This window comes from Schistocerca americana, chromosome 10 (genome assembly GCF_021461395.2).
Source record: "Schistocerca americana isolate TAMUIC-IGC-003095 chromosome 10, iqSchAmer2.1, whole genome shotgun sequence".
NCBI classification, from domain to species: domain Eukaryota; kingdom Metazoa; phylum Arthropoda; class Insecta; order Orthoptera; family Acrididae; genus Schistocerca; species Schistocerca americana.
The window spans coordinates 166,980,034-166,993,778 of NC_060128.1; the positions used below are offsets into that span (position 1 = coordinate 166,980,034).

The 13,745-nt window shown below is 40.8% G+C and overlaps 1 protein-coding gene across 1 annotated transcript in view; it reads right to left on the bottom strand.

Annotated features, from left to right (window-relative positions):
* LOC124552336 (synaptic vesicle glycoprotein 2A-like) overlaps nt 1-13,745 on the bottom strand; it is a 117,898-nt gene that overhangs the window by 60,969 nt on the left and 43,184 nt on the right. Inside the window, exon 2 of the mRNA XM_047126606.1 lies at nt 877-963. Within this exon, the coding sequence (XP_046982562.1) occupies nt 877-963 (87 nt within the window). The remainder of the gene's footprint in view (nt 1-876; nt 964-13,745) is intronic.

A 13,745-nucleotide genomic window follows, 5' to 3' on the forward strand; every position in this document is an offset into this window, starting at 1 on the left:
TTTTCCAATCTGTAGGTACAGATCTATCTGTGAGCGAGCGGTTGTATATGATTGCTAATTAGGGAGCTATTGTATCAGCGTAATCTGAAAGGAACCTAATCGTTATACAATCTGGACCTGAAAACTTGCCCGTATCAAGCGATTTGAGTTGCTTCGCAACCCCTAAGGTATCTACTTCTAAGAAACTCATGGTGGCAGCTGTTCGTGTTTCAAATTCTGGAATATTCCATTCGTCTTCCCTGGTGAAGGAATTTCGGAAAACTGCGTTCAATAACTCCGCTTTAGCGGCACAGTCGTCGGTAACAGTACCATCGGCACTGCGCAGCGAAGGTATTGACTGCGTCTTGCCGCTTGTGTACTTTACACACGACCAGAATTTCTTCGGATTTTCTACCAAATTTCGAGACAATGTTTCGTTGTGGAACCTATTAAAGGCATCTCGCATTGAAGTCCGTGCCAAATTTCGCGCGTCTGTAAATTTTAGCCAATCTTCGGGATTTCGCGTTCTTCTGAACTTCGCATGCTTTCTCTGTTGCCATTCTGGCCCGTGGGTGGAGCGGAACGGGAAATATGCAAGACTTTCTTTGAAAAATTGTAAAAAATGCAAAATGTATTATTTTAAGTGATTTTACAATAAGGTACATTAAGTTACATAAAAGGTGTTTTTTAGCACTTTAAGAAGTGTTCCCTTGACTTCCCTCATTTTATAGAAATAGTTAGACATTAAGTATCCCGTTTCGCCCCCAGTTCCCCTATACTAAACAGAAAAGAAGTGAGTGGTTGGGTTTGTTTTGTTCCGTTTAAAGCAGGGTATTAGGTGACAGAATGAGCAAGATACAGTTACACTTGGAACGAAACCCGGCCCGTCCTACTGACCTGTGAGGGCGACAGCGACCTCGAACGGCGTCTCCGCGTCGACGTCTGCGTTCGCCACGCCATTCTCAGCTCGCTCCTTGTCCTCTGCTGAAACACAGAAAACAGCAGCCACAGGTCACACTAATCCTAATACACACCACCACACAGTGGAACCGTGTTCCATTATTTTTTAGTAAAAACGTTTCTTATTTTCGGTCATAAGATGGTGCATTTTGTTGTGGTCATCAGTTCGAAGACTGGTTTGAAGCAGCTCTCCATGCTACTCTATCTTGTGCGAGCCTCTTCCTCTCCGGCTGCGAGGTTTGAGGCGCCATGTCACGGATTGCGCGGCCCCTCCCACCGGAGGTTCGGGCCTCCCTCGGGCATGGGTGTGTGTGTTGTTCTTAGCATGAGTTAGTTTAAGTAGTGTGTAAGTCTAAGGGCCGATGACTTCAGCAGTTTGGTCCCTTAGCAATTGCCACACATTTGAACATTTTCCTCATCTCCGAAAAACTGCTGCATCCTATATCTTTCCGTATCTGCTTACTGCATTCACTTCTCAGGACCCCTCTACAATTTTTACCTCCACATTTCCCTCCAGTAATGAACTTGATGCCTCAGAACGTGTCCTACTTCTTCTAGTCAAGTTGTGCCACAAATTCCTCTTCTCTCCAATACTATTCAGAACTTCCTCATTAGCTACGTGATCTACCCATCTAATCTTCAGATTTCTTCTGTAGTAGCACATTTCGAAAGCTTGTATTCTCTTCTTGTCTAAACTGTTGTAAGTAGGCTGTTTAGGTTTTGATGTTGGTAATGCCACGTAGCGCTCTGTATGAAAATCACTGACTGTACTGTGTGCAGTCTGTGGCTGGTTAGCATTGTTGGGATATTGGCTATTGTAGTGTTTGGGAGTTGGATGTGAACAGCGCGTAGCGTCGCGCAGTTGGAGGTGAGCCGCCAGCAGTGGTGGATGTGGGGAGAGAGATGGCAGAGTTTTGAGAGCGGACGATCTGGACGTGTGTCCATCAGAAAGAGTAAATTTGTAATGTTGGATATCATGAACTGATATATATATGATGACTTTTGAACATTATTAAGGTAAATACATTGTTTGTTCGCTATCAAAATATTTCATTTGCTAACTATGCCTATCAGTAGTTAGTGCCTTCAGTAGTTAGAATCTTTTATTTAGCTGGCAGTAGTGGCGCTCGCTGTATTGCAGTAGTTCGAGTAACGAAGATTTTTGTGAGGTAAGTGATTCATGAAAGGTATAGATTATTGTTAGTCAGGGCCATTCTTTTGTAGGGATTTTTGAAAGTCAGATTGCGTTGCGCTAAAAATATTGTGTGTCAGTTTAGTGTTGATCAGAATAGGTAAAGAGGGAAATGTCTGAGTACGTTCAGTTCTGCTCAGCTGTTTGAAAATCAAACAATGTAAGAGGTTTATCAGCACAGTAATTCATTGATTTTATAAGGGGATGTTTCATAAGTCGACCCTTAGCCGAGGATACCTCACTGGAATCTTCTGATTTTTTCCCTTGTAGTTTGCGTAATTAGTGTAGCTATTGTTTATTGCTAGCGCGTAATTATAGAGAGAATTTCCTTTGTAGTTATAGTTTTTCATTGTTGTACAGTAAAACAGCGCTTGCAATTAACGAGATATTTTCAGTGCTATGCTAATGTGTTTTCTTGTTTTTGCTCTTCAAATTGTGCTTTTCTTGTTACCGTGTGCAATACGTGATAATTATGGCGCGTGAAAAACAACAATAGGCTCCAAAGTAAATTGAGAAATGATAGTGACGACGATTGTAGCTTATCAGCACCACCGTGTAATGAATTAACAGACATTCAACGTAGTAATTTGGTAATTACGCACAGGGAAATGGAGCGGGCGGAAAATAATGGTGTAGACAGTGAAACAATTAGTGAACAGGAAGCATTATCGATCGATCGATCGGCAACAGCTCGCCTCAGGAATCCGAAATGACAGGACACAATCTTGCAAATACTGTAGATTCAGGTTTTGGGTCTTCACCGTTTTCTCAAATACGTCAAGACACATTTTCTGCTTGTCAAAATGTGAATGTTGCCGGTGCATATGCACTGCCGAAAACCATAGAGGAACAGATTCCAGACATTAATACATCATTATTACAATTAATGCAACAAATGAAACAAAATCAGAGACAAACACAACAAAAGTTAGACAATGGAACAAAATCTTCAAAAGTTAGACACCACGTTTGAATAAACACGTGAAGGTTTAACTGCTGAGTTACTTAAAATCGAATCGAAATGTCAAAAAGTCTGTAATGACGTAAAAACACAAATTTGTGAGCATTTCCAACCTATTTTTTCGCGTCATGAAAATGCATTACTGAATCACGAAGCAGCCATAAAAGAACTGCAAACTATTGTTCCTGAAAATCACGAGACCTTGCAAGCTAAAATTGACTCAGTTGTATCTACCGATTCGTTTACGCAACTTGCAAAAACTCAGGAAAACTTAAAGGTCACAGTAGATACGATTTCAACACAAATGGACACTGAAACTCGGTTCAGAAAAACACACTGAGGAAATCAGTTCACTGTCGGAGAAAGTAGCCGAACTTTCTGGTCAGTTCACTAACTTATCTACAAAGGTAGATGATCTGAATGACACAAAACCGGTAGCCTTCACTGACACAGAAGAGTATGAACAAATTAGAAAATTCAAACAAAATCAGAATCAAATCAATACACAGTAATAAACAGAAATCCGAGAAGTATAAAATCAGTTGACACAGGTAATACAAGAATTACATATTTCAGAGAACACTCGCGCTCCAATACGGGGAGAGGGACATAGAAATACGGAACAGCCACAAAATAATAACACAGGGCACTTCGGAAATAATGAAAGAAATTGGCAAGGTAAACCGAATTTTGAATGGAATCGCCGAAACGACGTAACAATGACCGACATGCAACTCGCCGACATGATGATTTTGATTATAAGCTGTTTATTATTACACGTAAATTCAAAACATTTAAGAATTCCGGCAACGACATACATCCACAAGCGTGGCTTCATCAATTCTCTCATTGTTTTCCTCCCAACTCGTCATTAGATCACAGGTTAGAATTTGTGTGTGGCTATTTAGAGAATGAACCAGCTGTAAGAATGCGATCGGTCATTCACGATTGTCGCAGTGAAGGAGAATTTATCATGCCTCCCTCTCAGCATATTGGACTTAAGCTACACAAGACCGAGTAAAACATAGCATCATAATGATGAAACATTTCCAACAATCTGAATTTTCCAGTCTTGTGAAATATTTTGAAGACATGTTGCATAAGAATCAGTACCTGTCAAACCCATACAGTCCCTCAGAACTCATCCGCATTTGCTTAATCAAATTGCCTGAACATTTACGACATATTATTTTGGCAGGACGTTGCAAAGACGACATTGAACCTTTTCAGGAATTTTTACAAGAATTGGAAACTGACACTGACGATCGCGGGACGCGAAAACAGGAACACAACAATTACAGGTCACATCCGACACAATTCCGCGATGACAGAAATAATAACTGGACACGACAAGGCTATTCTTACACTGCAAATCGTGACCAAAACAGACACCACCCGTATGACAACCGTTGGCAGAGTAGTAATAATTACAGGGAAAGATCACCTCTCCGCGCTAATGACTATCGCAGAGACTCAGAGAAACAGACATTATGGGGACCAACATAATTATTATCAAGGGAGACAGAATAACTTCAGATGCAACAGTTCAGTGCGCAGTTATGACTCATGGAGAAATTCTCCACGACGTGACCGACAAGAACAAAATTGACGACAGACGATATAATCTTAACAACAGACCAGAATTTAATCAGAACTGGCGGGATTCAAACGGGGCAGGGTCCTCTCGACAAGGTGAATTTGTAGAAGTTAGACCTCCTAATCCTAATAACGACGCGCGCCAACAAAGAGACAGACAATGACTCGCACCGCAGGCAGCCACGTGCGCCGGCTGGCTCAGAGAAAAATAACATAGATGCTAACCTTGAGAAAAATTTTAGCATTCCTTAACGACATATACAACATGATAATTGCTATGAAGTTGGAACTCTGCACCACATTTCAAATGTAAAACCGTTTATTGAGAGATAATCTGCTTTTTAACTTAGTCTCTGCCATAAAATTTTTCACTTCACGTTACTAGTATGCTTTGTTACATTTAGAAACTGTGAACATGCAACTATGTTTTGAAGTTATCTATCCAGTCTAGAACCTAGGGAACATATTTAGATAGTAGTAACAAATGCAATGTTATAGTGAACCGACGACAAAGTGTTGTTGTGTGTGTACATTCTTGCTTGTTAGTTGCACAATTACGTAATGACCATAAGGCTCACAGACTTAGAACATATACCGGTACTGCTAATGAGATTTTAATGCAACATTTTGGTTTACATGAAAATACATTCTGGATTTGTAGTACTTTCTGAGAGATACCAGATAACCCAGTGGTTAGTTTATTTAGCAGCTACACGATTACATCACGACGCTACTAATGAGTGACACAATTTATATTATTGCTTTTGCGTTGCATCTGTTTTATATCTGCACAGTTTTTCTGAATTCTTCTGGAAAGTAAAACATGTTTTAGTTGTAATTTTTGTGGTATAGCTACAATGAGACAGCCTTTTTCGTAGCACAACAATACGTTACAGTATAGTACTTTCTTGATCACGGTAATGTACGTAATAACTATGATATCTATACGCATAGCATTTCACTTTGTTTATTACGAAGTAAGTACATTGACTTCTACAGAACTTTGCTTACGGATGAAGATAATTACGACACTTTGCACATTTTTTACCCTTCAGTAATGACAGAGATTATCTTACAACAAGACGCACAATTTAGCGCTACAGTACACGTATTTGAGTAATTAATTTTGTACTTAAAACATTTATTTTTAAAGATTTTTGAATTACAGATACAAAGGTTTTCCGTGATATATTTCATTCCACTGCTGTAATCAGTAACGCGTGAAGGTATAATTACATTAATCCTCAGGGGGCACACACCTACTTTGTGTACTAAGTGTGACGAGCACTAGGAGCCCTAGCTAATATAGTATTTGCTTATACAACTTTACACATCGGTACCATATTTCTGTAACACAGAATTACACAGCTATCTGATCATTTAACAGAGAGGCAAACATTTTTTTTACTACGTCAGTGACATGTTTCCGCAATTACACAGTTGGATAACTTCACACTTATGAAATTGTATTTTGTCTGTACTCTGTGAACTGTTAATATATTTTCAGAACCATGGTGATACTATGAGAGCTTTGAATGATGTATTTGGTATGGGATCATGATTTTTAAAGTACGTTTGAGGTAGATGACACTATTGAAATGAGCAGAGAATCTTTTAGGCTTTGAAATTATTGCAGAAAGCTACGACGTTCTTGAGATTTGACTGAGGTGTTATGATATTATTACGATGACGATGTGTAAAATGCTGTTGATGTATGTTTGTGATCAATAAGCTAATGCTTTATGAGGAATTTGATTATGCTATGTATTTATTACGATGAAATATTGAAGAAGTGTCGACGAATATGTATATGTGTAATAAGGTAAGGAATAATGAGTAGTGGTTAGGGACTCTGATTTGTGAAAAGGAATGTTGGAAACCAAGAATCGTACTTTTAGAGTCATGTCTTGTGTGTCCATGCGTGTATGTATCACAACACTGCTATTCATGAGATTTCGTTTCTACGCATTTCTACTATAATTTTTCCATCTATAAAATTTTTTTATATGAGACTGTCACTGTAGCGCGAACTGCTGTCATAAATATTTCGGTGAGAAAGCTAAGTGACCTTGACATAATGTGTTGTGGGTGCCCAACTGCATCAGTCACCTAGAGAAGAAGCCATTAGGTGGAGAAAAAAAGAGGCCATTAACCTCGCTATTGACATTCCCTTGTAGAAAGCATCGCAAATACAACACACTCATTACTTGGAAACATATGATTACACTTTGGAGCTCGTATTTTGTGCTACTTACTGAAATGCTTATGAATTGATGGGAAATATTCTTACATCTGCACACCTGATTATGACAAGTGTCTTTCTATGAGAGTTGAGAGAATTTCTACCGACTTACGAAATGCCACATGGCTATTGAATGAGGTTTTTATGCTTTGCTTTGTACATAGTTGCTTATGTCATTTGATATCTGGTTTCCAGCTGTGTTGCAGCATTGGTTTTATAAAATAAAATAAAATGCATTTGTTAATGTGAACACTTTCTGTCAACAGATCTGTTAAATAATAATTTTATGATCCACATTCTTCGAAAAAGGAGCACTTGGAAATAAAATAACAATAAGAAGGGACTAATAACAGTAACTGCATACATAATTTTCTTTACAAGTACTTGGTAATTTTTTTTTTGTAGAATAAGTTGTTGTGGTGCACCACTTTAATCACATAGACATTAAGATGTGAATAGACATTCCTTTCATTGTAAGGTAAGTCATCTATACACTTAAGCGCCAAAGAAACTTGTATAGGCACGCGTGTTCAAATACATAGATGTGTAAACAGGCAGAATACGGCGCTTCGGTCGGCAACGCCTATACAAGACAACAAGCCTCTGGTGAAGTTGCTAGATCGGTTACTGCTGCTACAATGGCAGGTTATCAAGATTTAAGTGAGTTTGAATGTACTGTTATAGTCGGCGCACGAGTGATGGGGCACAGAATCTCCAAGGTAGAGATGAAGCGGGGATTTTCCTGTACGACCATTTCACGAGTGTACCGCGAATATCAGGAATCCGGTAAAGCATCAAATCTCTGACATCGCTTCGGCCAGCAAAAGATCCTGTAAATACAGGTCCAACGACGACTGAAGGGAATCGTTCAACGTCAGTGCAAACCTTCCGCATATTGCTGCAGATTTAAGCTGGGCCATCAACGACTATCAGCATGCGAAACATTCAATCGACATCGGCTTTCAGAGCCAAAGGCCCATTCGTGTTCCCTTGATGACTGCACGTCACAAAGCTTTACGGCTCGCCTGGGTCCATCAACACCAACATTGGACTGTTGATGACTGGAAACACGTTGCTTGGTCGGACGAGTCTCGTTTCAAATTGTATCGAGCGGAGGGACGTGTATGGAGATAATCCATGTACACTGCAGATCAGCAGGAGACTGTTCAACCCGGTGGAAGCTCTGTAACGGTAGGGGGTGTGTGAACAGTTGGAGTGATTTGGGACCCATGGTACATCTGGATACGAATTTGACAGGTGACACGTACATAACCATCCTGCCTGATCACGTGCATTCATTCATGTCCATGGTGGATTCCGACGGACTTGGGCAATTCCAGCAGAACAATGTGGCACCCCACACGTCCAGAAATGCTACAGTGTGGCTCCAGGATCACTCTGAGTTTAAACACTTCCACTGGTCGCCAAACTCCCCAGACATGAACATTATTGGGCATATCTGGGATGCCTTGCAACGTGCTGTTCAGTAGAGATCTCCACCCCTTCTCGTACTCTTATGGATTTATGGGCAGCCCTACAGAATTCATGTGGCAATTCCCTCCAGCACTACTTCAGTAATTAGTCGAGTCCGTCATGATGCGCCACTTCTACGTGCTCGTGGGGGCCTACACGATATTAGACAAGTGTACCAGCTTCTTTGGCTCTTCAATTTATTATCACGAGTAATGTTACCTCACGTAAACGAAGAGTGATTTTTGTTATAATATGAACGTTTAAACAACGTCTTTTGTCCTAGAAATCTAGTTCACTGTCGTATCTTTCAGTTAGATATTTTTATACTGTGCGGCTGCTCCCAGCAGAGGTTCGAGTCCTCCCTCGGGCATGGGCGTGTGTGTTTATCCTTAGGATAATTTAGGTTAAGTAGTGTGTAAGCTTAGGGACTGATGACCTTAGCAGCTAAGTCCCATAAGATTTCACACACATTTGAACATTTTTTGATATTTTTATCTGCGAACCACTAATTCCGACAATGTTCCCGACAGGGATAAATGGCCTCACTATTCACCGGGAAATGTGGAGAATGTGGCCACTCTTTCCAACAATTATCTTTAATCTGTTTACCCCAGCAGAAATTAGTTGCTTCCATACATCACACATCATACTACAGAATTGCTTCTATATTCTTTTAAACATAAAGTTATCATTCATCATTCTATCCCTTTGTGGTGACTCTCGCCTGCTCCTATCTGTGCCTATCTCTTCGTTCCCCCTGACATAGTCCACCTCCTCATCCTTCCTTCTCTCTCCACGTTATCACGCTCACCCCAATAAGAGACTGTCAGTTCTCATCCCAGCAGTATTTCTTTCCAGACTGTAGCTACCATATGGACCAAACTGGACTGAAATAGTTCCAGGGGCTTAGGGCGAACTTTTTACTTGTATCTCTGCGCAAACGCACGTTTCAAATATATTTCGCACATATTCTGTACATTTAACGCGTATCTGTACACATATATCACCTGCATATACAGCGAATTTCGCCCTGCAGTTTCATTTTCACGCAGTTCAATATTTATCACATCGTACCTCCTGAACTGTGTAATGTACAATTATGTACTTTTACACGTGCGTCCAGTGGTATTTGCAGATAGTGGCTAGGAAATGTGTTGCGAATAGAGATAGTAACAAAGAAGTAACAAAACTTCATGCTTGATGCGGCAGTTTTTTTTCTCATCTCAGTATTTGACGTCGTGTGTACGTGGACTATGTATCGTACAATGATATTTTTTTGGTAGGCACATTCTGTGGTAGATGTGGACACTAACTGCGAAAACTGTTGCGAACAGAGTTAGTAGCAACGAAGTAATAAATTTAAATATCTTGCATGATGCGGTAGTTTCTCACGCATCTCACTGTTTATGACGCCATACATGCTCAACTACGCATCATACAATGATGTAATTTTTCTGTACACTCAATAGTATATGTGAATACTGACTGCAAAATGTGTCATGAATACAGTTATTAGTAAAGTTATAGTAAATTAAAACGTCATACTCCACGTGGTTGTTTCACTACGTGAGCAGCAAAAACGCAGTAAACGACGATAAACTTTTTTTCCTTTCTTCATTTTGTGAGGATTGGGGCTCTTGTAAAGATGTAAAATTATGTGTAAGGTTTGTTCCAAGTCATTAAGTGCTCTCATTCTCAAATACTGGATGAGTAAATGTTGTCTATTCGCGTGTCGTGGGCTACACTGGTTTTTAAACCCACCCCTTTGATAGATAAGTGGTTCTCACTCCACAGCGAAGATCTCCAGAGAGTAAGTGGTGTGTGCGTATCAAGTTTGGCTGGAATCGGTCCAGGGGTTTAGGGGGAGATGTAGAACATACATACATACGCACATCAATTTTTTTGATTTTTATGGATTCATAGCTGTTGTTCTCTGAGCAACTGTAGTATGTACTTCAGACTGAAATTCAGTCATCAGTTGCACAGATATTTTTATATCGCTTTAACGGTTCCAACAGATCAATCTGAGTTCTTCGGCAGCTTAGTATTGGCTTTGCACATACTGCTAGCACAACAGCCTGACTGTGTACATGAATGTAATGTATCTACTGTAAATTATCAACTGTCAATTTGTATTAATAATAATCACATACAATACGTACAATTTTTGGACGTGTCAAGGCATTACACTTCTCTGAAGAAGATATTGACATCTGCTAAACCAATACCAGGCTTCTGAAGATAACAGATTAATCTGCTGAAACCAGTAAAGTGAAATAAAAATGTGTGTGCACTTGCTGTCAGTAAGTTTGAGCGAGGAAGGTTGTTCCATTATGTTCTAGTAAAAATGTTTGTGATTGTTAGCCACTTTATCTGACTGAAGTCTTTGATATAACTCTTGTACCTCAGTTATACGAGGTGCATTCAAGTTCTAAGGCCTCCGATTTTTTTTCTCCGGACTGGAAAGAGATAGAAACATACGCATTGTTTTAAAATGAGGCCGCGTTGATTGTCAATACGTCCCAGGGATGGCAGCACCGTACAGCAGATGGAATTTTACCGCCAGCGGCGAGAGTGAGAACTGTTTTAAATACTTAAAATGGTGACGTTTTCCTTACTTGAACAGCGTGCAATCATTCGTTTTCTGAATTTGCGTGGTGTGAAACCAATTGAAATTCATCAGTAGTTGAAGGATACATGTGGTGATGGAGTTATGGATGTGTCGAAAGTGCGTTCGTGGGTGCGACAGTTTAATGAAGGTAGAGCATTGTGTGACAACCGAAACAACCTCGGGCTCGCACAAGCCGGTCTGACGACACGATCGAGAAAGTGGAGAGAATTGTTTTGGGGGATCGCTGAATGACTGTTGAACAGATCGCCACCAGAGATGGCATTTCTCTGGGTTCTGTGCACACAATCGTGCATGACGACCCGAAAATGCGAAAGTGTCATCCAGGTGGGTGCCACGAATGCTGACGGACGACCACACGGCTGCCCGTGTGGCATGTTGCCAAGCAATGTTGATGCGCAACGACAGCACGAATGGGACTTTCTTTTCGTTGGTTGTGACAATGGATGAGACGTGGATGCCATTTTTCAATCCAGAAACAAAGCGCCAGTCAGCTCAATGGAAGCACACAGATTCACCGCCACCAAAAAAATTTCGGGTAACCGCCAGTGCTGAAAAAATGATGGTGTCCATGTTCTGGGACAGCGAGGGCGTAATCCTTACCCATTGCGTTCCAAAGGGCACTACGGTAACAGGTGCATCCTATGAAAATGTTTTGAAGAACAAATTCCTTCCTGCACTGCAACAAAAACGTCCGGGAAGGGCTGTGCGTGTGCTGTTTCACCAAGACAACGCACCCGCACATCGAGCTAACATTACGCAACAGTTTCTTCGTGATAACAACTTTGAAGTGATTCCTCATGATCCCTACTCACCTGACCTGGCTCCTAATGACTTTTGGCTTTTTCCAACAATTAAAGACACTCTCCGTGGCCGCACATTCACCAGCCGTGCTGCTATTGCCTCAGCGATTTTCCAGTGGTCAAAACAGACTCCTAAAGAAGCCTTCGCCGCTGCCATGGAATCATGGCGTCAGCGTTGTGAAAAATGTATACGTCTGCAGGGCGATTACGTCGAGAAGTAACGCCAGTTTCATCGATTTCGGGTGAGTAGTTAATTAGAAAAACAATCGGAGGCCTTAGAACTTGAATGCACCTCGTACATAGAGTAATATTTTTTTTTACAATACCAGCCTAGCTGCCGGCGCCAACTCTGTTTACCTGAGAGCCCGCGACCCACTGAACGTTGGCTCGGCGCTTCTGACCTTTGAGCTAAGTACAGCTATTGACATGGTACACACGTACCGTTTATTTTATATTTTATGCGAGTCTTTTGCCCTTTTTGGCGTTCTGTATTAATATTGGACCATGCCTCTTTAGGTTTTTTGAAAATGTTAACCAGGTTTGCTTTTTCACGAAAAACCTCAGAAGACCTTGCGTATGCAGAAACACTGCATTTAATCAACGCAGCTGGTGTCGTTTAACTTCCCATGTTTTTACGAAAAATACCATCGTGCAACATGTACTCGTAAAGTCGAAAGCGACCATTAATTGTACATCTTTCGAAAGCCGTTTGTGCCGGTCAAAACTTGCTGGTAACAAGTAGTTTCGGGCTCCTTCCAGATATAATGGATTTCTCAAATCACGGACAAGCATACATTTTTAGTATCACTTTATGCGTTTTGTCGATTACTAGTCGATAGTTAAGAATATTATATCATTTGTGATAATAAAAATTTGTAGACTGCCTAATAACATTGTGAATTTAATAAAAGTTCATCCGGTTACATGCATTTTCCCCATTATATCAATTGTAATATAAATAGTAAAGAAAATGACTGTGTTAGAAATAAAAAAAACTGACGAACAGGACTCGATCTAGCGAACCAGCGATTACGGGGCTTGAACGCTAACCACTCGGCTGCCGCCGCTTCATGGTACAAATGGCAACGCACAGCCATATATATTTCACGACCGAAATTATCTTGCTATTTTCTCAACAACGCTTGAGAAGTACGCGCTACTGCCTACACGTTTTGTTATCCTCATAGAGTACTCCGAATGTACGAAGTTTACTGTAAATCCGCGTTCCAAACATCGTGGCCTCCTTTTGTCAGTTTGAAAATTAAGTTAATCCAAGAAAACAGACAAAGAAAAGACTGCTTGAGAATGAAGAGGAGTATACATATGGTTTGCACTTTTTCACCTGTATAAGGCAAGGTCTAATACAAGCGGTGTCAAATCTTTAATTCAGATTTTCCGCAACTTACAGTTTGGAAACATTATGTTCCTTTTCCCCCCCCATGAACCATGGACCTTGCCGTTGGTGGGGAGGCTTGCGTGCCTCAGCGATACAGATAGCCGTACCGTAGGTGCAACCACAACGGAGGGGTATCTGTTGAGAGGCCAGACAAACGTGTGGTTCCTGAAGAGGGGCAGCAGCCTTTTCAGTAGTTGCAAGGGCAACAGTCTGGATGATTGACTGATCTGGCCTTGTAACAATAACCAAAACGGCCTTGCTGTGCTGGTACTGCGAACAGCTGAAAGCAAGGGGAAACTACAGCCGTAATTTTTCCCGAGGGCATGCAGCTTTACTGTATGCATGGAGAGCTGCATCAAACCAGTCTCAGGACTGAAGACCACAACAACAACAACAACAACATGTACCTTTTCGTTACAAACCACCGACGCTAGAGTACTTAAATTTCACATACACTTAGTCAATACTGTAGCCGGACATCCTCTGAAAGGAGTTTGCATTTACTATAATATTG